General features: G+C 38.2%; 2 protein-coding genes across 5 annotated transcripts in view; one reads left to right on the top strand and one right to left on the bottom strand.

Annotated features, from left to right (window-relative positions):
* Positions 1-14017, top strand: part of STK24 (serine/threonine kinase 24) — a 78694-nt gene extending 64677 nt beyond the window's left edge. The window contains exon 12 of the transcript XR_005555830.1: positions 12848-14017. The gene's annotated coding sequence lies outside the window, so the exon portion shown is untranslated. The remainder of the gene's footprint in view (positions 1-12847) is intronic.
* FARP1 (FERM, ARH/RhoGEF and pleckstrin domain protein 1) overlaps positions 1-23510 on the bottom strand; it is a 180583-nt gene that overhangs the window by 30529 nt on the left and 126544 nt on the right. For all 4 annotated transcript variants that reach the window (XM_039335738.1, XM_039335736.1, XM_039335739.1 and 1 more), the window contains 3 exons: positions 8995-9182; positions 8584-8673; positions 4997-5130 (listed from right to left, as the gene is read on the bottom strand). In XM_039335738.1, the coding sequence (XP_039191672.1) occupies positions 4997-5130; positions 8584-8673; positions 8995-9182 (412 nt within the window). The remainder of the gene's footprint in view (positions 1-4996; positions 5131-8583; positions 8674-8994; positions 9183-23510) is intronic.

Raw genomic sequence — 23510 nt, 5'->3', positions numbered from 1 at the left:
ACGTGGTCCAGTTGCAAATAGGCCATAGCCCAGTAGTGGCCGCAGCCTGGGGGTTGTGGATCCCTGCTGTAGAGACTATTCTTTTATAAACCAGAACAAGAAAAATAGAAATATCATACATGATTGAAAGGGTTTCTTAAATGTTTAGTACATTCTGAGAAGTCACTAAATCTTCTAATTGCAGCTGATCTTAGTGTAAAAAAGACTTATGAATTCTATAAACCATTCTGACCTAATTCTATCTCTGTTTTTAGAAAGTGTTTTAAGCTCCTCAGCTGAATTCCCCTGTACACAGGGGATTCCATAACATAAGAGTTGTGAAATAATTATTACTTTTCTAAAAACATGACTGCTGAAGATATTCTTTTCTAAACTTTTGTTTTCAGACTCTTTCCATGCTAGTTCATCTAGTAATTCCAGTAGCTTCTGAATATAATCCCAAATAAGGTTATCCTAGACCAGGGGTAGGCAACCTTGGCTCTTTTATGACTCGTGGACTTCAACTCCCAGAATTCCTGAGCCAGTCATGCTGAGGGGAAAGGGAGAGGTTTCCAAGCTGAGTCATGCTGGCTCTGGAATTCTGGGAGTTGAAGTCCATGAGTCATAAAAGAGCCAAGGTTGCCTACCCTTGTCCTAGACCTAGAGTGTAAGGCTACCAGACCTGAACTGCAAAATATGGATGACCTCAGTAGGATAGGAAATAGTTCACTTTCTCCCTGTCTTTCCTGCCATTTGATGGTTGGAGAGATTCCTGCAGTCCAAATTTGTTAGCATTAGCATTATTGTATATTGCCTGTCCATGGTTATCATGAATTCCCCACTTGCATGATGGAACCTGGCAAAAATCTTAAAAATTACCTAATATGCCCCTGCATAGAGAAGATTGAAAATGATATAGAAACAGACATAGAAGCAGCATAGCTAATTCTACTGATTCTTTAAATGTGGAACGCCTAATAAACTCACAGGAACCTCAGGTTTCCTAATATGCAGTCAAACACCATTGTTTTATAGTTACTTAATTGCTATGATAGATGCCTTAAACACAGGATTAATTTTCAATCAGGTCTCTGACTGAGGCTCATAACTGGCAAACAGGACACATCTTTCACAAAATATACTAAAAAAAATCAGCTTTACTATTTTTAACTACTCACTTTGCCACAATGTACTTGAGAATTTGTAATTCAATGTATTCTTTCCAGATAGCTATGTAATGTACAACAATTAAAATAAAATTCTGACCATTACTGAAATAATCAAGTCATTTCTAAATTATCTGAGATTTACTAAAAACCAAATCATGTTCCACCTTCTTGCAGCAAAATTCAATTAGTTCTTAGCAAGATTAGCTCCCTCCCTAATATTTTATTAATTTTTTTATAGTCACAAATGCTTAATATTTTATCAGCAACATATTGTCTGAGTTTCAATATTTAGCTTACTAATACATGTTAAACTCCTTTCTCTCTACCTCATTTTTCTAGCCATTGATAAAATGTATCCCATGTTCTAAAATATTCTGAATCGTCTTTCTCTTTCATTTTCAGTGTCAGTCTGTCCATTTCTGCACAATCTAAAATTTTCTTAATCATCTCTTCCGCTGCTGGTAATTCTTCATCTTTCCAATGTTGAGCAAATAAAATTCTTGCTGCAGTTAACATGTGTAACATTAAGTATACACATTCCTCCTCATACGTTCCTACAATTATACCTAACAAAAATAATTCTGGCTTAAAATCTAGATTATTCAGGTGCTTGCAGCAATGAAACCAGAACAGACATCTGCATGATTTAAGGTCATTTTATTTCAAGATCCAGAGAAAGGAGGAGATGTAATCTGAACAGGGTCTTCCTAATTACTAAGGTGTGATGAATATGCATCAATATGATAAATCTTCAGTCAGTTAAACCTACAATACAATGGAAACTAATTGAATAAGAAAAATACAGATGGTGAGAGTCAGGAAGAGATTAAGGAAGTAAGATAAAACATATAGGTAAAAATAGTTGGGTCTGAGAAAGGAAGAGGGAAGTCATAAAATAGATAAATAGTTTTTTTATAGGAAATGGCTAGCCAGGAAGGAAGGTTGAATGGAGAATAGGAAAATAAGCCGAATAAGATAAGAAGAGAGGCACATTGAATTGAAAAGCAGGAAAAGAACTTATTGTTTAAAATGGAGATATAAATATATACTAAGTTTAAAATAACCATTTACATGTCTATGTGAATATGATTTAGTATGTTATCAGGAAATGTGTATAGGCGGACGGAAAGAGTGTAACCTCATACTACCTCAGCCAATGGGGAAAGAGGAGGGCTGTAGTGGCCGGTGATAGGGATGAATAAAAGAAGGAGATATTTTGGGTTAAAACTTTGGAGAGAAGCAAGCTTTGATAGCTTCTCTCCCCGCTTATTGCAATAAACGAAACAAAAGGCCTTCACTGTGTCTTGGCTGGTTATTGGTCAAGTGAGCTTGCCTCTGGTCACGAAGGAAAGTAGCCAGGAGCACATAACAGGTGGGAGAAAAATTTTTGTTTACTGCACTGTGCTTAACTTTGAGTTGTGTTAAAATAAATGCTTTGGAAATAATGAGCTGCATCCTTTCCTGTTGACTTTTGGTGGAAAACAAAACAAAAGGAGACTTAACACGCTTTAAAAAGTACAACAGCTGCTCAAATCAGTTAGAATCCTATTTCTTCACTTGATATTACTGCTGCCTTATAACATAAAGCTCAGATGTGGTCCAAATTTTGTTTTCAGTCACTCTGTCACTAACAAAATCCATCTGCTTTACCCTCCATCAACAGATCATAATCTATAGCCAACAAGCAGGGAATCAGAGTTCCCTCACTGCTAAAGACCATGTAGGAAACCTAGGGAAGGATGGCTGGAACAAGATAAAAAACTACATCTAAAGATCATAGTTTCTCTTGACTAAAACAGTCTGGAGAAAAATCTCTAGTCAAACATATGTCTACAAGTAATAGGTAACTGCAAGAGTGATAATAGATGCACATACTACTGGTGAGTTCATAGGCTTAAAATATATCATATAATAAATAACAGCATCCTACTATTTCACTTCCATTTTTGGCTTTATTTGGAAGGGATGATTAAAGCATAGTGAATTAGATCAGAGTCTTTTCTTCTGCAATCTACAGTAATTCAGATTGAAAGATTATTGTTCCTTTATATAAGTATTGGCTTCAGGAATGAAAATAAACAGCCTCTCCTAATCCATGAAGATGAAAGAATAAAGAGATTCTTATTAAAAGCAATGAAATTCTAAATGTGCTTAGTTGATTGATAAAAGAAAGTCTCTTTTGATAAATATTTATTACAAATAAAACGTCTCACTGGACTAGTATGATTTTATTACTGCTAACTTGCTTTTAATCAATAAAGCAATCAAAATACATTTTAGATGCTAATTTGAAAACCTATAACAACAATTTTGTTTATTAGCAATGCAATCAAATCAAATATTCCTCAGAAAATAATTTGAGAATATAGATCAACAAAACTAAAACTAATTTAAAAAGGCTCTGGTACCTATACTGTGCAATCTGTTGTTCTTATTAATCATTTTAATTAAAGCTCTTGGCCCTAACTGTGATGCCATTGTAGTGTTGTATTAAAATCTAACAGCTCATATTCCACTAACTTCAGTGGAATAATTTTTTAAGAAAATATTTCTTCTAGCGGTAGTCCTTGACTTATGACCACAATTGAGCTCAAATTATCCTTTGCTAAGTTAAGACAGTTATTAAATGAATTTTGCCCCATTTTATGATCTTTCTTGCCACAATTGTTAAGTGAATCGTTGCAATTAAGTTAGTAACACAGTTGTAAAGTGAATCTGGCTTCCCCATTGACTTTGCTTGTCATAAGGTCACAAAAGATGATCCCAGAACACGCAACAGCCAGTTGCCAAGCATCTAAATTTTGATCACCTGACCATGAGTATGCTGCAACAGTCATATGTGTGAAAAGTGGTCATAAATCATTTTTTTCAGTGCCATTGTAAATTCAAATGTTCACTAAACAAATGGGTATAAGTTGAGGATTACCTGTACTATTCAGACAACTACACCTCATTATCTGGTGTATTACACTGTATTACACTGACTCACTCCCATACCTCAATTATCTGTATTCTCTTATACTCTTCCTTTACTTTAAAGAACTTGGAACCTCAATAGCTTGTTTTCTTAGTGGTGCACTGACTGAATCAGTATTAACATACCGATATTTAGGAGAAGGAAGTAGCAAAATAGGTCTGTTTCACAGTGCAATGAACATACCCCCATATTAGAAAGCCCTGGCAAAACACAATGAGGGGAAGTTTATACTCTAGTCCTGTTGTTAACTTTAGCACTAAATGTTTAGTACAGAAAAGCACTGCACATTTTATTCTAGGTGAGGCATACGCCCATTACATATATTTAGCTCTAATGGAAAAGAAACCCTCCCAGAGTCTATCTTGATTGCAAGGGGGGGGGCATATAAATTAAATAAAAAAATAAATAAGGAAGAAGGATGTGGGTAAAACTGAATGAAATGTACACATCTGTTGGGATGAAATCAAAGTAGATTTTAAGTTGGACTATTATTCTAGAATTTGAAATTAAATCTGTGGTATATACTAAAGAGAAAGAAAGTAAGATACTTCAAGATACACTAAAATACTTTTAAAAAATTATACTTCTGTATTGCAAATGTCAAGTAAAAGCTTCTTAATAGTCTAAATAACAATATCTTTGCTCAAGTGTCTACTTACATTGAAATTTGTCTTATTTTAAATGGTTAAAAGTAAATATCTAGGAGCAACTGTTAGTCATACAGGAATCTGCTACAGAATTCATAGCCTTTAAGACTTTCATCAAGCTGGAACTGACAGTATATCCATTCTGGATTGGACATGGTAGAATAGAATGTAAAATATTTAGCACCAAAATGTCATTTTATTACAATAACTGCTGGAATTCTTACCACAAAGCAATTCGCTGTTCTACCTCCTTTAGAAAGTTGGTGTGAAATTTGTGCAAAGGTTCAAAGTTTGAAAAGATGAGACTCTTCAGTGCTTCTGGCATGCAGTCATCTTTACTTACTGTGCTCTGGAACCACTAGAAAAACCAAGCATAGTAATCAGAGGAACTCTTGGCACAGATATTCCTGGTTAGGATGTGTGTATAAGGGAATCAGACACTACTTGTTTAGTGGTAACTATCAATAAATTAGTATTATAACATTGAACTTAGGTTTTTTTTTAGCTTATTGCCAATGGGACAGCTTCTTTTATTTAAGAAACATGCTTCTACATTTAATAGACCCCAAGCTAAAGTTCTCCTGACCTAAAATAAGTGGAAAATATCTAATATCTCATTATTTTTTTAATCAGCAACTTCCATATTTGATAGGTTTGTGTACATTGATGCAAAAAACATTAAATTTCTTGAGTTGTGCAGTCATTCTAAAATACCAAAGTTATCCAGAATCAGCAGAAGAATCACCAAGAAGAAACTATCCGTAGTGTTCTGTTTAGATATTAAAACTATTCAGTGGGATAATTCCATGTTGTATTTGGAAAAGGAAAGATTTCTAAAGAGGTTGTTTTGAATATTCCCATTCAGTGCTCTTCATGGTATATCTAAGCATATTCTAATGCAGAGCCTTGAGTTCAAATATCCAGGAAAGCTATAAAGTTCACAATCTATGGGATAGTACTTGAGAAAAAATATTTCTCTTTAGGATTCTACTGGAAAAGAGCAGCTGAGCAATGTTTCAGTTAATTTGGTGTTTTTACTCCATTTAGCAAGATGTTGTAGAGTAGACAGAACTGACAAAGCTATAGAATCCCAAATTAAGTTATTATCTGTACAGCCTCTGTTGAATTCCATTGTAGAAAGCTAAACTCTGGGAACACACAGATTAGGATACTGTTACTTAAACAATTTTTCTGCTTATTAAGCAGGCATCCTTTGATTTTCTTCCAAATAAAAGGAAAAAAACTATCAGAAATTAAATGATCCATTGTGCTTTTTAAAAACACACACACACACACACACACACTTAAATGTTTATCCTCTGCTACTTAGATGAAATTCCAACCAATCAGAAACATTTTGTGATTGAATATGTCTGTGATAAAGATTATGCTGACTGGGGACTTCCGGTCTTGTGTCGTAGCAATATGGCCAAGGGATTGCTGGGCTCCGCACCCCACAGCTGGTTTTGCCCTGCTAGGGGACCCTAAATGGGTCTAAAGTCACCCCAGAGAGGCAGCGAAGGAAGGCCCCCCTGATGAGCAGTCGATCCATTTGATCCGGCGGAAGCCCTCCAAACCGACAGGAGAAAAGTTAGCTACACCTCAGTGACTAGACCAAGCTACCGGCAGCCAAAGTCCAAAAGCACTAACCAGAACAACTGTGAACAGCATGCTTGGAACTGGGTGAGAATATTGATCTTCTCTCTTGTTTTGTAACCAATTTCTTGAAAAAGATCCCCAAGAAGCAAAAAATCCTCCAAAAGTGAGAAGGGAGAGGACCGCACCCCCACCTGTCCATAGATAGAAGTGGCGATTTAATTTTTATGGGGGACAGAAATATATTGAAATGAAGTTAATAATACTACAGGTTGGATAAATCTGAAAATTATGAAAACTGTTAAGATTTCACATCTGAAAGAGTATTGATGAAATTACAAAAAAAACCAAAGTTTTAAAAGTTGGAAAATGAATAACTACTGACATCTAGTGGAGGATTATAGCATAGAATAACAGCTGCATTGACTCAGAAATTGATAAGATGCCCAGAAATAAAGAACAACTTGTTCTTTGAACCTCAGTGACTTCTAGCCAAATAGAGAACAGCTGGGAACAGAGGAAAGAAAATACACTGGGCCACCTACTACAGAGTGAGAACTATATTTGTTTTAAAAGCTGCTAAATTTCTGGGATTATAAATACTTACTGAGCTGTGATTTCTAAGCTCAAGAATTGTTTGCAAAGAAAGAAAAACCCTGACTTTTGGCTAATCTTCTACGGGGGAACTTACTGGAAAGCTCTTAGGTGCTTTGGTGGTTAAACATTCTGGACTGCAATTTTGGCTGGCTGATAATTGTAAGATCCCTGAATAGAAGAACTGTTATAAAATACTGCTTTTAGTGGTGCTTTGACAATTGGAAATGCATTGGATTATAAAAACCATATATATAGATAAAAACTATATAAGATTTGGTTGTTTGGACTTTAAGATTGGCTGGTTTGACAAGGCTAATCACAGAGACTATGGTACCAGTGAAAGACTATCTGGAGGGGGGGAGATAAAATGGATGTTGCATACCTATCTAAATGTGCAGGAAACCACACCTAATATCTCCTTCTGAAGGCCCCAGCCTGGAACATCAGAGATCTGCAGGAGCAATACTCCAAGACAAGGCAAATATTTTCCAGGAGGAAATGTATGCAATGCTGTGATAGATTCAAATGACAATGGTTTCAAATCATGATGAGATTAAAAACAACTTTGATGACATAAATGAGCACATCTTTAACCTAAACTTACAATTTAAAAACCCTCAGAAATTGATGACAAAGAATGAACAAACAAACCAGATAACAGAACACAAACTAGAGGACAGCGACCCAAAGAGGGAAGCTACAAATGAAGAGAACTACAGCTTAATGCAAACAAAAGAAAACATGCAAGCCTTTGCCATAACAATAGAAATGGAAAAGATATTTTATTTTTCAGGACTTCAAAATAAACTTGAAGATAGGAAAGAAGATTTAACAAATTGGATTATAGAGCAGCCAGGAGAATCATTAGAGTTTGGGAGACAAAAAACGTACATCCTATTTAACAGGTCTTTCCTATTCCCAACAACATTCACAAAAATACAGGAAGAATCCCCTGGCAAGCTAAACACTATGAACATTAGAGTTAGATTCAAGAGATTTGATTTGACCTACCAGATGGAGTACTATATGATTAAACACTTGTTTGAATATGGTTAAGAGAATAGATAAATTATGGATATAAAGGGGCTCTACAGCAAGGGGGATAAAATATACAAGTAGTATAGTATTTTTTATAATATATGAATGTAAAAATATTGGGATGGTGTATGTGAATGAAAAGTTTGGATATTTAAAGGTAATTAACTTTGAGCTGATTAGAAAAGATGTTATATACTGATGTTACTGTTATTTGTACAAACACAAGAAAAATGTTTATTCAACCTTGTACGTATCGAAAGTATTAAGAACTATATTTGTTTAATGTTGACAAAAGGAGAATACTACTGGAAGAAGAGAAGATCAAGGAAATATATCATTAATTAATAGATTGATTATGGAATTATAGAAATGAATTATTGTTTTTTAAATATATGAATCCAGACAACACGCTATTTACTTAGCAGTAAAGATTGTTATTGTAAAAATAAAAAATATATATTAAAAAAAGAGATTATGCTGACTGAGATAATGGGAGATGTAGTAAAAGACAGGAAGAAAAATATTTAGGAAAAAATGGGCTGCATAAGTTTTAATTTAAGGGGGAAAAAAAGAAACATACCGATGTGATGACTTCAAGATCTTTCAGGTAAGTCCGTTCTGTAGTGGCAACTTCTTTAGCAATGAAGTATGCTTTGTCAGTTGGAAACCTCTGAAATTAAAAGAGTTGGATGCTGCAAAATTACAGAGAATTAAGGAAAAATTCCCAAGATCAGCAAACAGGAATAGCTATATTCCAAAAATATAAAACTTACAAAACAGTTCTAGAGTCAGAAGTGGTATATATGCATATAAATAGAGGCAACTCTGCCATCACTTCTAAGCCCTATTGCTTATGTAGCTTAAGATGGTGAGAGATAGCATGGACGTTTTTAAAACTCATCTATTGAAAGCAAAGAACTCATTTCTTGAAAGCAAAGAAAAAATGCTAAATGTTCTTTGCATACCTAATAGGTAGAGCCAACATCAGTACCTTTCTCCTGACCTCCTCTTCATCTTCCGTGCGGACTCCAGTTTGATCATTCAGCAAGGGACTGATCAATGGAGAAGCTTGCCTATTATCAGGACTCAAATTAGGAGACAAAGTTGCATTTGCTATGGCTGATCCACCTTGAGAATTGATTGACAGTTCTGAAAGGTGAGGGCTGCCAGCAAGAGAGCCTGCCGAAGGAACAATACAATACATTCAGAAAACTTTAATTTAGTAGATATGAAGATTAAATCCCTTCAACCCATTTAAGTAATAGGGCATCATAAGGTTCAGAGGAACTATTGGTATTTAAATGATTACAATCTTTTTGGCAGAGTTCTCTAAGTAGTAACAAAAACTGTTCTGGATACAGATAACTGGTTGGAATAAGTTTCACATTGCTTGTAGCAATGAAAATTTTTTATTATTCGCTGCTTTCTTAGTCTCTATTGAATTGAATGTAACCAGCTCTAGACATCATGAATAGTTGTGAAAGATGTATAAGCCTTTCTTAGATCTCACATAACAAACAGGTTGCTGTAAACAGTGAAGTTGCTACACCTGTCCTCAAACACTTCTCCTATTGTGTTCCTTCATGCATAGCAGGAAAAAAATAATGTCTCTAATTATAGTTTTGAACAAACTAGTTTTATGTTATGCCTAAATAAAACAATTGATTTGTTCAATGTCCAATCCAAGATTAATCCAAATTTTTCACATCACTGTTTGTGAACTAATTAAAATGAGACAAAACCATATTTATGTAACCAAATACAATGGAAATAGTTGCTTACTCAAAACCACAACTAGGCAATTTACACTACATCCTTTCTTTTGAAAAAGGAAAATGAAGACTCTTGCACTGTTTATGCTTACTTACCTGGAACTGAAGTTGAGTAAAAATCATTTATAAGTAAAAAAGTCAAATTTCTCTACTAATATAATTACTGTTTACCATCAGTTAATAATTACTATCTAATTTATATCATCCAGAGAAACAACGACTGTGATTTATTCATCCCACCCCATCCTAGTCATTACATGCATAGCAAGGAGGCGCAGCTAACTTTCCATCTTCTCCATACATTTCCCTTATAACTTGATCCATTCCTTGAAAAGTGGGTGAATGGTGAAGTCATAAGATAAGGAAGTCCATATTTAGATTAAAAGGAATATTTAATTTCAGCCACTACTTATAATTCCTAGAAGCAACCTAGACTCCCTATGTGTGTACAGTTTCATGAGGGGGCAGAATCACATCCAAATAGGATTTTGCTATATATTTTTTCAGACTTCTATCTTCAGTTTTTAATATCTCAATTAAAGAAGGAATTACTGTAATTTTTGAAAACCCTTTTACTAATGCAGCCTGTCATTTTTACTGCACAAGGTGCTAAAGAAATGCCTAGGAGAAAGTCACATCTAGAACAGATGAAGTAAACTACTCTGGCTACATCCAAGAAAATTAATACAGTATACCTTGATGAGTTGCTCCTTTGATTGTTTGGGATAGAAATGCTATATTGCAACAATAGAAGATGGATTATTTCAAAGCTTGTAATAGGACAGTTTCAAATGTGCAGAGTGATGTTAAGTGCCTGACAGTATACATTTATGGCTATGTAAAATAAAACAGTGAAATAAGTTTCAATTCCCTTTCCTTAGAAGGCAAGTGGGTTACACATTCTGCAAAGGCACAGCATAAAAATCTATGGAGGTTTTTATAATGATACCAGCCATTTCTTTATATAACTTTTCTTATGTGAAGAGAAGGACGAGGGGGGACATGATAGCAGTGTTCCAATATCTCAGGGGCTGCCACAAAGAAGAGGGAGTCAAGCTATTTTCCAAGGCGCCTGAAGGCAGGACAAGAAGCAATGGATGGAAACTAATCAAGGAGAAAAGCAACCTAGAACCAAGGAGAAACTTCCTGACAGTTAGAACAATTAACCAGTGGAACAATCTGCCTCCAGAAGTGGTGAATGCTCCATCACTGGAAGTTTTTAAGAAGAGACTGGACAGCCATTTGTCTGAAATGGTATAGGGTTTCCTGCTTGAGCAGGGGGTTGGACTAGATGATCTCCAAGGTCTCTTCCAACTTATTATTATTATTATTTATTTCCCTTACTTTCCACAGGATTTTAATTTAGAAAAGTGGGTATGCTGTCAGCTAGGAAGTTATTAAGACCCAAAGCTAACTTCAAGTGAAATTCTGCAATGTTTCACATCCATAAATAAATTTTCCTTTTTTGAAAATAATGTTAGAATTCTAATTTGCACCTGAGCATGGAAATACTAGGGAAATATGGCATTTTGACGGGAGCAGGATCTGGGAGTAATTTATTTTTCAGTAATATGTGTAATTAATGCATCTTTAAGTAAATCACCAAGATTCATATCCCATTATCTTTTCCAGCACCAAATTCCAACCCCAAACTACAATGAGAGATTTGCCTGCATTACTTTTGTTCTTAACATGCTAAAAATCTGACAGAAAAGTCACAGCTTGTTAACACAATGTCAATTTTATTGACACTAGTACACAACCTTATACAATATTTTCATAATAAAGTGTCCACATATAAGAAAAAAGAGAGGAAAGGATTTATACTCATAAAAAGATACCTTCTAAGTTTATAACTAGTACATATTCAAACTACATTTACTAAGGAAATGAGGGTGTCATTTTAAATATGAAAGTAAAAAGGCAGGAATTCTGGTGTTATACTGGTCTCATTACAGGATGAAAACATACATTTCATTGTGAAAATATCTAAAGTACCCAAATTAAACATAGTCTAAATCTCAAATTTTTATAGACTTGCCAGAGAAAAATTTAAATAATGGCAAATACACATCATTTTCTATTTATCTGGGAAGTGCTTAAAAAAAGGAAGTTCTACCCCAAAGGTGTTCGAAAGCTCTGGTATTACATAGTATCCCGTATAGGGCTTTGGGGAACTTTCAGATTCACCTTTCTACTGGGGCTGCACAGAAGCCCCACATACAGGAATCCAAATTGCCCCAGGGAGCTAAGAAACTCATTACCCCAGTCTAAGTATTGTAAGAATTGGCATTAAGCACTTATCTGTATTAAGCTGATAGGTGGGAGACTGTAATAATTGAGCAGTGAAGGCTCAATTAATGGATGAATCCAAACGTATCTGGATTGCATTCCTAGAAGTTTTACTCAATATTGATCACTTATCAAAATATCTGGAAATCGAAAGATCATGAATATATTCTAGGCCAAAAGGTAACAACTATAATAGATTTTTAGGTTCTAATTTTTTTCTTTTCTAAATATGCATTTCTAGCAAAATTAATATTTTGTACTTTGCATGCCAAATAAATGGATTACTTTGTATTTATCAAAATGATCATGCATATCAGTGTTTTCTACTTTGCTTCTAAGAAAACCATTTCAAAGGGAGAAAGCTCCTATGTTTAACAACAGTTGGGATTTTTTTGTTTTGAATAGCTCTTACAAGGAATAATCTTCATGTAAAAAACTGATAATGCAAAACATTATTATACTATGCAAAACATTATTATACTATTATAATCTGAAGGTGTGAAATGCTTGCTATGCGCTGCATATTTTTATGCACAAATGTAAAATTTCTATAAAAACCAATGACATTTTAGTGCCCCCAAGAATCACACCTCAATTTTAAATTGATATCATGTGCGTTATTTTCCCTGTAAGCAATGTAGGGAACTTATTGTTAATAAATGATTACGTTCATGATTATGTTCATGTAGAGCTTTGCCACAGTAGTAAAAATGGCGCTAATTCCTTTAAGGGGCTGCATCATTATATAAATTAATATTCAATCTTTTACTTTATTCACAGGACTGAAGATGTTTCATTGCTTTATGCCTGTGCAACAAGGCCTTTTCCAAAATCAGATGTCCAGAAGAATATAGCAGATAATGCATGATTCCCTAAAAGAATTCTTCACAAGTGTATGAAAGGTTAAGCTTTCCTTTAGACTTCTAGATGTCATTAAATTAGAATATTTCTGAGCATTCCTAGATTATGTTCCTACAGACCTCATAAATATTTATTATTTCAAATTTTGCTTGATATTAACTCAAGAGAGAAATGGAAATGTATTTCACATTCATGTTCATAAATAGCAGATGAAGTAATTTGCTGCCAATCAAACAGCTTATTGGTGCTGTGATCTGAAAATAACTTGTGTTTTTACGATATTGCATATCACCATCAGTACTTTCTTTTCCCCAATCAATAATTGAAACTTCTATGTTTGGGAAGGTAGAATCATGGTTACACTGATTTAACCATTATGGTTTTGGAAAACGTTAGAAAGAGGTTACACAATTTTGCATGCCTGTTTCATAAACTGCATGTATACAAAGTATGGTGCTTTTAACCATTTGAACAGAGATGTTTTAATTGTGCTCAAGAATCTTTGTAATAGACTTTGCATTGGTCTATTAAGTAGAGCTATTTTCAGTTGACAAACAACCAGAACCAAAACCAAAACTTTTGTTAGCTGCTCCAAATGGACATCTTCAAAGAAAGATACAGCTAAGATACATTCAACAAAGAATGTATTAGAAAAATGCAGGTACAAAATCACAATGAAAAATGCAGGTACAAAATCAGAGCTCAAAAGCTGGCACCCTTGATGGTTCTAATTATAAGCCTGTGATAAATTCTATTACTATTATTATTATTGAATCTCTTCCTAATTCAATCATACAAGAAAGTTGCATGAAGGGATAAAAAGGGCCGTAGAGCCTAAGAAATCAATATTCGTATTCTGCCCCGAATCAGAATGGCATAATATACAGTATCTTCCCATGGAGAAAAAGTATCATGTTAGGAGGTAGGGAACAGTGCTCATGTTTTCTTCTCCCCACCTCAAAAAGAAATTCAATTTGGGCAAAATTATTACAGTGTTAAAGGAACAGAAATATTTTTCTGACTTTATTAATAATAATAATAATAATTGCTGCTCGGGAAGTGATATAGTGTATTACCCACAGGGAAAAATGGGAAGGAAGAAAAAGCTGGATTCCTAAGCTTAACAAGGAAAACCATGATAATGGTGATGGTGAATGATACTGTATATGAATTTGGAAGATCATACTGAGAACACATACTTGGTCAAGCAATTCAGCCAATAATTTCAGAGCACAATAAGCAAGAGAGTGTTTTAAAGCAAGATATCAGCCAGAAAGAGTGGGAAACTTTCAGTACAAGTAACAGAAAGCAAAACAAATTTAAGATCATGCATATAGGTGAATAAATAGATTTCTCTTGACATGCTTACAAACAATCAGCAAATTCATAACTAGATTTAGTAGCCAGTAACACTACCTCTTGAATACAAATTTCACAATAAAGTGATATAAAATAGAATTAAACAGTGGCAAGTACAAAACTTAACAGTAACCACAGCAGTTAAGAGTATAGTTGAATAGTTTTGACAGAAAAAAAATGACAGGGCATTGCAAACTTTCTAATAGGATGCGTGAGTTTAAAAGAATAAGATTTTGCTCTTTTCTATCTTTATTTTTTCTACTACTGAGAAAAACTGAAAAAAGATGACCCTTTCTTTAAATATAAATACAAAACCAAACAAAATAACTATGCATTGAACAGTGCTTAATATAATCATCTATGCATAATGGGCTATGGACCCAAATTATAGCTCAAGCTATAGTTACTCTCTATTTTGGCTTAACCTCTCTCAGTAGAGCAGTGAGTTTGCTTAAGAGAAATTCTGATGTTTCTTTTACTAAGAAATGAAGGGCCAAATGTTCCACAGAGTTAATACAGAAGTCACTATTGCCCATCATATTTATTTTCATTTTTGAATTTTGCAAAGCAGGGTCCTACAAAACGCAAAATTTTACAGATGAATCACAGTAACATTCTGCATTATGTCTTCCTCTAGGAAAGGGATATTGGGGTGAGCAATTGGGGTGATAAACAATGCAAAGAACATAAGATATATCATGCTTTTAGTATAAAGATAGAATAGTGCAAAAAAGCTTTTTCCTTACATAGATAAAACAATGCAAACAGTGAAATAACTAAAAAGAAGTTATAACCTTATTAAACAAATGACAAGAATGAGCATGAAAATCCCAGCAATTTTTAAACTGATCTTAATGTTAGACTTAGATTTAGAATTTGTAATATGACCAGAAAAGAAATGGATGATAGAAATAAGGCAGTAATTTATATCTCAGATTTTGTTAGTTGGGCAATATAAGAAAAAAAGATGGGCAATCTAAGAAATTCTAATGAGCAAGAGCTCTCTAAGCTGATGGGGGCTTCATATTTTGCTTCATGATTTTTTTAAAGCCAAAATCCGCATTATTCACACTGGAATCTCAGCATTCCTTAACATAATCCGCTAAAGATAGGAATGATGACACTTTGCTTCTAATTTACATATGCAGATAAAATTGATGAGTTTTGTTTTCCCTGTTTTGAAAAGTGACATGATAAATTTGCTTTAACTGCTAATGTTCTATGGGGGAAAGAAAGCAGAATTGGGGAAAAGCAGCGGCAGAGAGTTGCTTTGGAAAGAATATTGGCAAATAAATAACAAATTATCTCACTGCAGTAGATATGTACAAATATTTTTTTGCCCAAACCAAAAAGAGTGATCATATTGATTTTATTGGGAATAACCCTATTTTTTCCAGATTTTTCTTAAATCCCCCTCTCTATAAATAACTCAAGGCAGTGAACATAACTAATACTCCTTCCTCCTCCTATTTTCCCCATAATAACAACCCTGTGGAGTGAGTTGGGTTGAAAACGACTTGCTCAAAGTCACCCAACTGGCTTTCATGCCTAAATTGAAACTATAACTCATAGTTTCCTGATTTCTAGTATGGTGCCTGAACCACTAGACCAAGGGTGTCAAACTCGCAACGTCACATGACATGTTGCGATGTATTGCGACTTTTTTCCATTTCCTGCAATGAGGTGGGCGTGGTTTCGCCATGACACATCTGGCCCATGGGCCAGCAGTTTGACACCCCTGCACTAGACCAAACTGGCTTTTTCAGTTTTAAAAATGTCATCATTTTATTCTTTATAGAAACTACTAAATTCACACATCCCTTTAATAATGGTTGATGTCTAAATAGGAATAATTAAATTAAAATATGTGGTATATGGGGAGGACAGATCCTCCAAATAATGAATAATATAGTACCTTAATTCTTATTACCAGATGGATTAAACATGTGTATTATTTTAAATGGGGGGGGGGAAGGAAGAATAGCCATGGAAAGATTCTCTCTCATAAGGAAATAAACATGCAAGCAACAGTTCATTCATGGACCACTAAGCATATCAAGAGTCAGGAAATAATGACATTCTTGAAAAATCATTTTTAATTGAGAAATATTTGATAGATTTCATAGAAGTGACAAAAGAAGATGATGTATTCTGGGAGAATAGAAAAATGAGTTTCCCTTCTCTGGAATATGATTTTTCAAGAAAATCATTATGAATTTCCTTCCCTCTGGAATATATGTGTTTTTTGTGTATACACGCACGCACACAGAAATAATTTTTTAGCAAAAAACCCCCAAAAAACCAGGGAAAATGGGGGACTGCTGTTTCCATGAATGATCAAAGTGAACATTTTCTTTAATCTTTTCCCTACTGTTAAAAGGTATGTTTATTGTTTTATTACAGAATTTAAATAATATTTAATCTATTAAAGAGACACAACAAGTATAGACAAGGAAATGGCCATGAGATTCTAATTTTTATATTTTTGAATCAGTTAGAAATCTAGAATGTCTCTTGATATGGTTCATAATTTTATGCTAGCAATAACATTTAATGTGATTTAAAGAAATTTAAGTCTGAGAAGATGACTGTTTCTTTGCTACAGTCAAGTACTCATGTCTGTTGCATGCATCAGTTCCATGAGTATTATGCCAAAGATGCCCTACATATTTATAGCATCATTACAAAACACCAGGCTTCTTTTAATAGAGTTTCTAGTTTCTAACTTGCTTACCTAGACACTAGCTGGTGTGTCAAAGACCCAAGTTTAAAAGAGGATGAAAAATGATAAATTGGTATTAATACACGCTCACCAAGTCCCAAACCACTATTTGCTGGAATTAAGAACACCTGACTGAAGAATATAGATGAACTACTATTATGATCCATTGCACAGTTAGCCAGATTTTCAGACGGGACTTGGCATTTTTATCCACCTAATGAGTTCTTCCCAAGGACATTATTATTATTATTATTATTATTATTATTATTATTATTATTATTATTATTATTATTATTATTATTATTACTACTACTACTACTACTACTACTACGCACATTCATCTAAAATAATAAAGCAAGTGTATTTATTTCAATCACAGAAAAGGAGCTGTTTAAGTTACATCACAAGATTGTGTTTTGCATAATGAATACGAAATGTCTATCACTTAAAAATATGCATGGCTGGCATTTATATGACCAAATTGGCCTGAACACTGAATTACATGTAAAATCCCATATATTTCTTAATCTTTCTTACAATATTTGTGTTATGTCCCGAGCCTTTGCAAACGGCTCGGGCGTTTGCAGGCAGTCCCGGGCAGGTGCAAAGCTGCCCGGGACCAGACAGGCTGTCGCCAGCGCCGTGCGCATGCGCGGGTGCTGGCGCGGGAAAAGTAACCCATTTACCCGGGAGTTGCCTATATAAGAGGCTGCGAGGCGTTTGGGCGAGGCTGAAGCCATCTTCATGTAAGCTGAACGCTGAATAAATGAAACTGAGAACTCCAGCTGCTTCTCGTGTCTGTTTTCCCGCCACGGACACAACACTGGCGACGAAGGTGGGATGCCTTGCACTACCTGGAAAGGAAGAAGTGTAAGCTTACCCAAGGAGTCCTGAGCGGCGGAAGAGGAACGGCGTCGACTCGGCAGCTGCCCGCCAATCCGGTGCGCATTCGGGGGTAGGCTGGCTGATAGACCCGTCTCCTGAAGATCCGAAGATGGCGAAAATCGGAAGGCTTTCGGAATTCGACGTCTCACATCCAGAGCGGTGGGAGTCCTACGTATCCAGAATGGAGAACTACTTCAAGGCAAACCAAGTGAGGGAAGATAGCTTGAAGGCGGCCACCCTGCTTTGCGTTTGCGGCCAAGACGCCTTCGAAATCGCAGAAAACCTTGCAGCACCTGTCCCAGTAGAGTCTGTAAGCTACGCAGACCTGAAGAAGCTGCTGAAGGAGCACTTCAACCCCAGGGTGTCCGTTATCTCATGGCGCCACACCTTCGAACAAAGAGATCAACGGTCCGGTGAGTCAGCCAAGGACTACATCGCCGCGTTACGGAAGGCCGCCAAGCCCTGCGAGTTCAAGGACCGCGAGGAACGACTGAGGGACCGATTCGTGTGCGGGTTAAGGCATCGCGAGCTACAACAGAGACTTTTCGCAAAGGAAGAATTATCCTTCCAAGACGCCTTAAGGGAAGTCACCGCAGAAGAAGCAGCAGGCGGCGCCCTCAAAAACATGCGGCCGATCAGAAACAGTGCAGAGGGTGCGTCCGTGCACCAGGAAGACGTCCGACGAAACTCCGAGGAGGATCCGGACGAGGAAGTCGACCGTCTACACCCCGCGAGGGAAGAAAACCAGAAGGGAAGCTCTTCGGCTCCGCTCAAGTGCATCGGCTGTGGAGGTCGCCACAGGAGAACCGACTGCAAGTTCCGCTCCGCTACCTGCCGGGCATGCGGCAAACAAGGGCATATTGCAGCTGTGTGTCTGAGCCGACGAAAGGCACAACCCCAAGAAGAACGCCTGAAAGGTACCAGATTCCCCAGCCAGAATAGGGTAGGGTTTTGCGCTTCGCGAAGAAGCATCTGTAGAACAGGCACACACAAGCCCATGAAGAAAAAGCTGTCACTCAACGTGAAGCTACACGGGGTTCCATTATCTATGGAACTAGACACAGGGTCTGCCCTGTCCATCATTTCATTGCATACATTTAGGAAGATTTGTTCCAGTAGTGGGTCTAAGGCCAAGTTAAGGCCTTCTGATATTGTATTAACAGATTTTCAGAACTCAAGAGTGTGTGTTAAGGGGGAGGCCACCCTTAACGTGCAATACAAGAGTTTTGAAGGTCAACTAGACTTATTAGTAGTAGGGGGTGAACGAACGAGTCTCATAGGACTCGATTGGTTTGAGGCCCTGGGGATACACGTCACAGGACTCAATAGCTTACAAACACTCGACCTACAGGAAGTCTGCAAAGAATTTGCAGATGTTTTCAGCCCCCAGCTGGGCACATTTAAAGGACCACCTGTGTCCTTAAAGCTAGACCCCACTGTCACTCCCATTAGGATTAAAGCAAGAAGGGTCCCTTTTGCTTTAAAACGTAAGATTGACACTGAACTAGACAAACTAATCCAACAGGGAATCCTAGAACCTGTTGATTCCAGCCCGTGGGAGACCCCCATTGTCACGCCTCTAAAGGCAAATGGGGACATTCGCATTTGTGCTGATTACAAATGCACACTCAATAAGGCATTGCAGCAACATGCCTATCCTGTTCCTGTGGTCAGTCACATTCTGGCCTCTCTCAAGGGGGGGCGTGTTTTTGCAAAGCTTGACCTAGCTCAAGCATATCAACAGCTGCCTGTTGATGATGATGCTGCCATAGCTCAGACCATTGTGACCCACAGGGGAGCCTTTAAAGTAAAAAGGCTACAGTTTGGAGTGAATGTCGCTCCTGGGATTTTCCAAAGCGTAATGGAAAACACACTACGAGGTATACCAGGGGTCTGCCCCTACTTTGACGATGTCTTGATTGCAGGAGACTCCACACACATTCTAGCTGAAAGGCTTAGGGCTGTCCTGTTAAGATTCAGGAAATCAGGCCTCAAGCTCAGAAAAGACAAATGCCAGATTGGGGTGCCTTCTACTGAATTTCTGGGATTCAAAATTGATGCTGCTGGGATTCATCCTGCTGAATCCAAACTAACTGCTATTTTAGATGCACCCAGGCCAAAGTCTAAGGCCGAACTTCAGGCCTTCCTAGGCCTCCTGAATTTCTACAATTCTTTTCTTCCACATAAAGCTAGTGTAGCTGAGCCTCTTCACAGGCTACTAGACAAACAGGCTGTGTGGCTGTGGTCACAAGCGCATGAGGCTTGCTTTAAAGAAGTCAAGGCCTTGCTCACTTCTAACAGTGTTCTTGCACATTTCAACGAGTCTCTCCCTGTGTGCATCGCTTGTGATGCGTCCCCCTACGGGGTTGGAGCTGTCCTGAGTCACCTCAGGTCTGATGGAACTCAGGTTCCTATTGCATACTACTCCAGAACACTGTCTTCTGCCGAGCGCAACTACGCTCAGATAGACAGGGAGGCTCTGGCTGTTGTTGCTGGAATTAAAAAATTCCACGATTTTCTATATGGCAGGCATTTCACGGTCTTCACTGACCATAAGCCTCTGCTGGGACTGTTTACCACATGTAAGCAGACTCCCCACATCATTTCCCCTAGAATGCTTAGGTGGTCTATTTTCTTGTCTGCATATGATTTTTCATTACTCCACAAGCCTGGGAAAGAAATGGGCCATGCTGATGGCCTCAGTAGATTGCCTCTGCCAGTAGTAGAAGCTGACCCCGCGCCAGCTGTCAACATTCTATCAATCCAAGCCTTGCCCGAGCTCCCTCTTAGTGCCAGGGATGTTACCGCTGAAACAGGTACAGATCACACACTTTCACGTGTCCGCTCCTGGGTCCTGTCCGGGTGGCCTGAGCACTGCCCTAGTCCTGAGTTTCAGAGTTTCTGGTCCAAAACTGTCCCTTTCTCAGGGTTGTCTGCTTTGGGGAAACAGAGTTGTCATTCCCACCTCAATGAGGACTAGGGTCTTAGAATCCCTCCACGAGGGTCATCCTGGCATTGTTCGTATGAAGGCTCTTGCACGCAGCACTTGTGGTGGCCTGCTTTAGATAAAGATATTGAGGCTAAGGTACACGCATGCCACCTGTGCCAACGATCTCGCCCAGAGATGCCCCAAGCTCCTGTGCATAGATGGGAGGAAACACAGTCCCCATGGTCTAGGGTGCACATTGACTACGCTGGGCCCTTTCAGGGCCAGTTCTTCTTGGTCCTTGTTGACAGCCATTCAAAATGGCTTGAGGTTGTGCCTGTCTCATCCACCACCACTGCAAAGACTATTCAGGTACTGAGGGGGATTTTTGCTGCACACGGGCTGCCAGATGTCATTGTGTCCGACAACGGCCCTCAATTCACCTCCTCCGAATTCCAAGCTTTCTTACAGGCAAACCTGATTCGTCATGCCACGTCTGCGCCTTTTCACCCGTCCACCAACGGTATGGCTGAACGCATGGTGTGCATCGCAAAGGACGCCTTGAAGAGACTCACCTACGGGGACTGGCATCACAGGTTGGCTGACTTTCTCCTTTCTTATCGCACCACACCGTCCACTTCTACAGGGAGAAGTCCAGCTGAACTTCGTTGGGGGCGCCAACTTACTACTAGACTTGACCGGTTGCATCCGGACAGACTGCCTTCATCTACCTCACATCCTAGGGCACCTAGACAACTACTTGTGGGTGCCCCGGTTTGGGCTCGCAATTACGGGCCTGGTCATACATGGGTCCCCGCTTCTGTGTCCAGGATCACAGGTCCTCTCTCCTACGAGGTTGCCCTGGACAACGGTCGTGTCCTGCGTCGGCACATCGACCAACTTCGCTCTAGGCGAGACTTTTCTGCTGAGACTCCTGGGTCTTTTCCGGGGGGGGGAGGGGGACCCTTTGGAGCAAAGGGAAGGGCAAGAGCTACTGCCCATCTCCACTGAGGGAGCCACAAACGGCTCGTCCCAAGGTTCTGCAATTGCTCCGAAAAGAAAGTCATGGAGCTTACCCACACAACAGTCACTCACGCCTACTCCAGCCAGGGAGTCACCCCGGGGGCATACTCACTTTCCACACACATCACACAGCACTCCACCAACGGAGGATACCCGGGGGCATCCCAACAAATCATTCCCCGCAAGAGAGCTGGCACACAATTCCCAAGGTTGGCCTGACCTTACCCCAAATCCTACAGGGGGTCAAACATACACAGAGTTAGTCGAGGAACCAAGTCCCGACTACAACAACCCTAGCACAAATCAGGGAACACCTGAGTTTTGGGAAAGTACAGAAACCCACACGAGCCCGAACACAGAATGGGGTTCAGGGAATGGACAGCCTCCTGACAGGTCTTGGACTGACCTAGGAGGTTCTACAGAGACGCCCAGCAGTGGCTATCACTTCAAGGGGCCTGAGGGTCTACAGCTAGGTAGGTCAACCAGGTCACAAAGTAACAGAAGCCCTGGCCTGACGAGCCCGGTGGGCAAGCAAGCAGGCCAGGCATCGGGGCACAGTCCTTGGAAGACACCAGGACACAATAGAGAGAACAGGCTCACGCCTCCCTCCAGTCAGGGGACTTATGCCAGTAACCCAGAGCTAAGAAGGTCACAGAGAGCAAAGAAATCTCCTAAGTATCTAGAAGATTACATAACATTGCTGGCAAGGCAAAAGCCAGTAATCAGTGGGAGCCCTGGGGAGCAAAATGTCATATAAAATAAATGTTGTATGTTGGTAGTAGTTTTAGCCCGGGGGAAAGGGGTGTTATGTCCCGAGCCTTTGCAAACGGCTCGGGCGTTTGCAGGCAGTCCCGGGCAGGTGCAAAGCTGCCCGGGACCAGACAGGCTGTCGCCAGCGCCGTGCGCATGCGCGGGTGCTGGCGCGGGAAAAGTAACCCATTTACCCGGGAGTTGCCTATATAAGAGGCTGCGAGGCGTTTGGGCGAGGCTGAAGCCATCTTCATGTAAGCTGAACGCTGAATAAATGAAACTGAGAACTCCAGCTGCTTCTCGTGTCTGTTTTCCCGCCACGGACACAACAATTTGGTAAATGCAACTTCTGCTGCTTATCAACATTCTTAATCATATAAAATTAATATTAGATATATTTCATGGATCTGATTTGCCAATTCTGATTAAAGTAACAAATTGTGAGATTATTTTTTTTCTAAAAAGGAAATTATACACTTGAAAATGCTTAGAGAAATAATTGAAGTAACTAGTGGTAATGAGAATCCCTAATCCATACAAAACATTAGATTTATACTTCTATAGCACAGATGTCAAACTCAAAAATTAAAGGCAATAATTTGACAAACTATTCTAAGCCCCAATTTGATTCCCTTGACTACGTGAAATAAAATCTTCACCTCATTTTTTCTAACCACAGAGTTGTAGATTTGCCTATCTATTTTCTTGTTATCTACTGCCTAAACAATTATCTGAACTGTATGCTTATAAGGCAGTAACCATATTAAGCAGTTACTAGGGTAGAAAAAGAGAACATAATTAAGTCTGAGCAGGTTAAATGTCCCTATGTATATGCCCAAATTCCCAAAGCTGGACAGCAAGTTGGTAAAAAATTTTTTAAAAGCTAATCCTTTGAGATTTTTTACAGAAATCTGAAA

This window comes from Crotalus tigris, unplaced genomic scaffold (genome assembly GCF_016545835.1).
Source record: "Crotalus tigris isolate CLP2741 ecotype Arizona unplaced genomic scaffold, ASM1654583v1 scf7180000017658.5313226, whole genome shotgun sequence".
In the NCBI taxonomy this organism is placed as follows: domain Eukaryota; kingdom Metazoa; phylum Chordata; class Lepidosauria; order Squamata; family Viperidae; genus Crotalus; species Crotalus tigris.
This window is presented reverse-complemented; position numbering and strand designations above follow the sequence as displayed.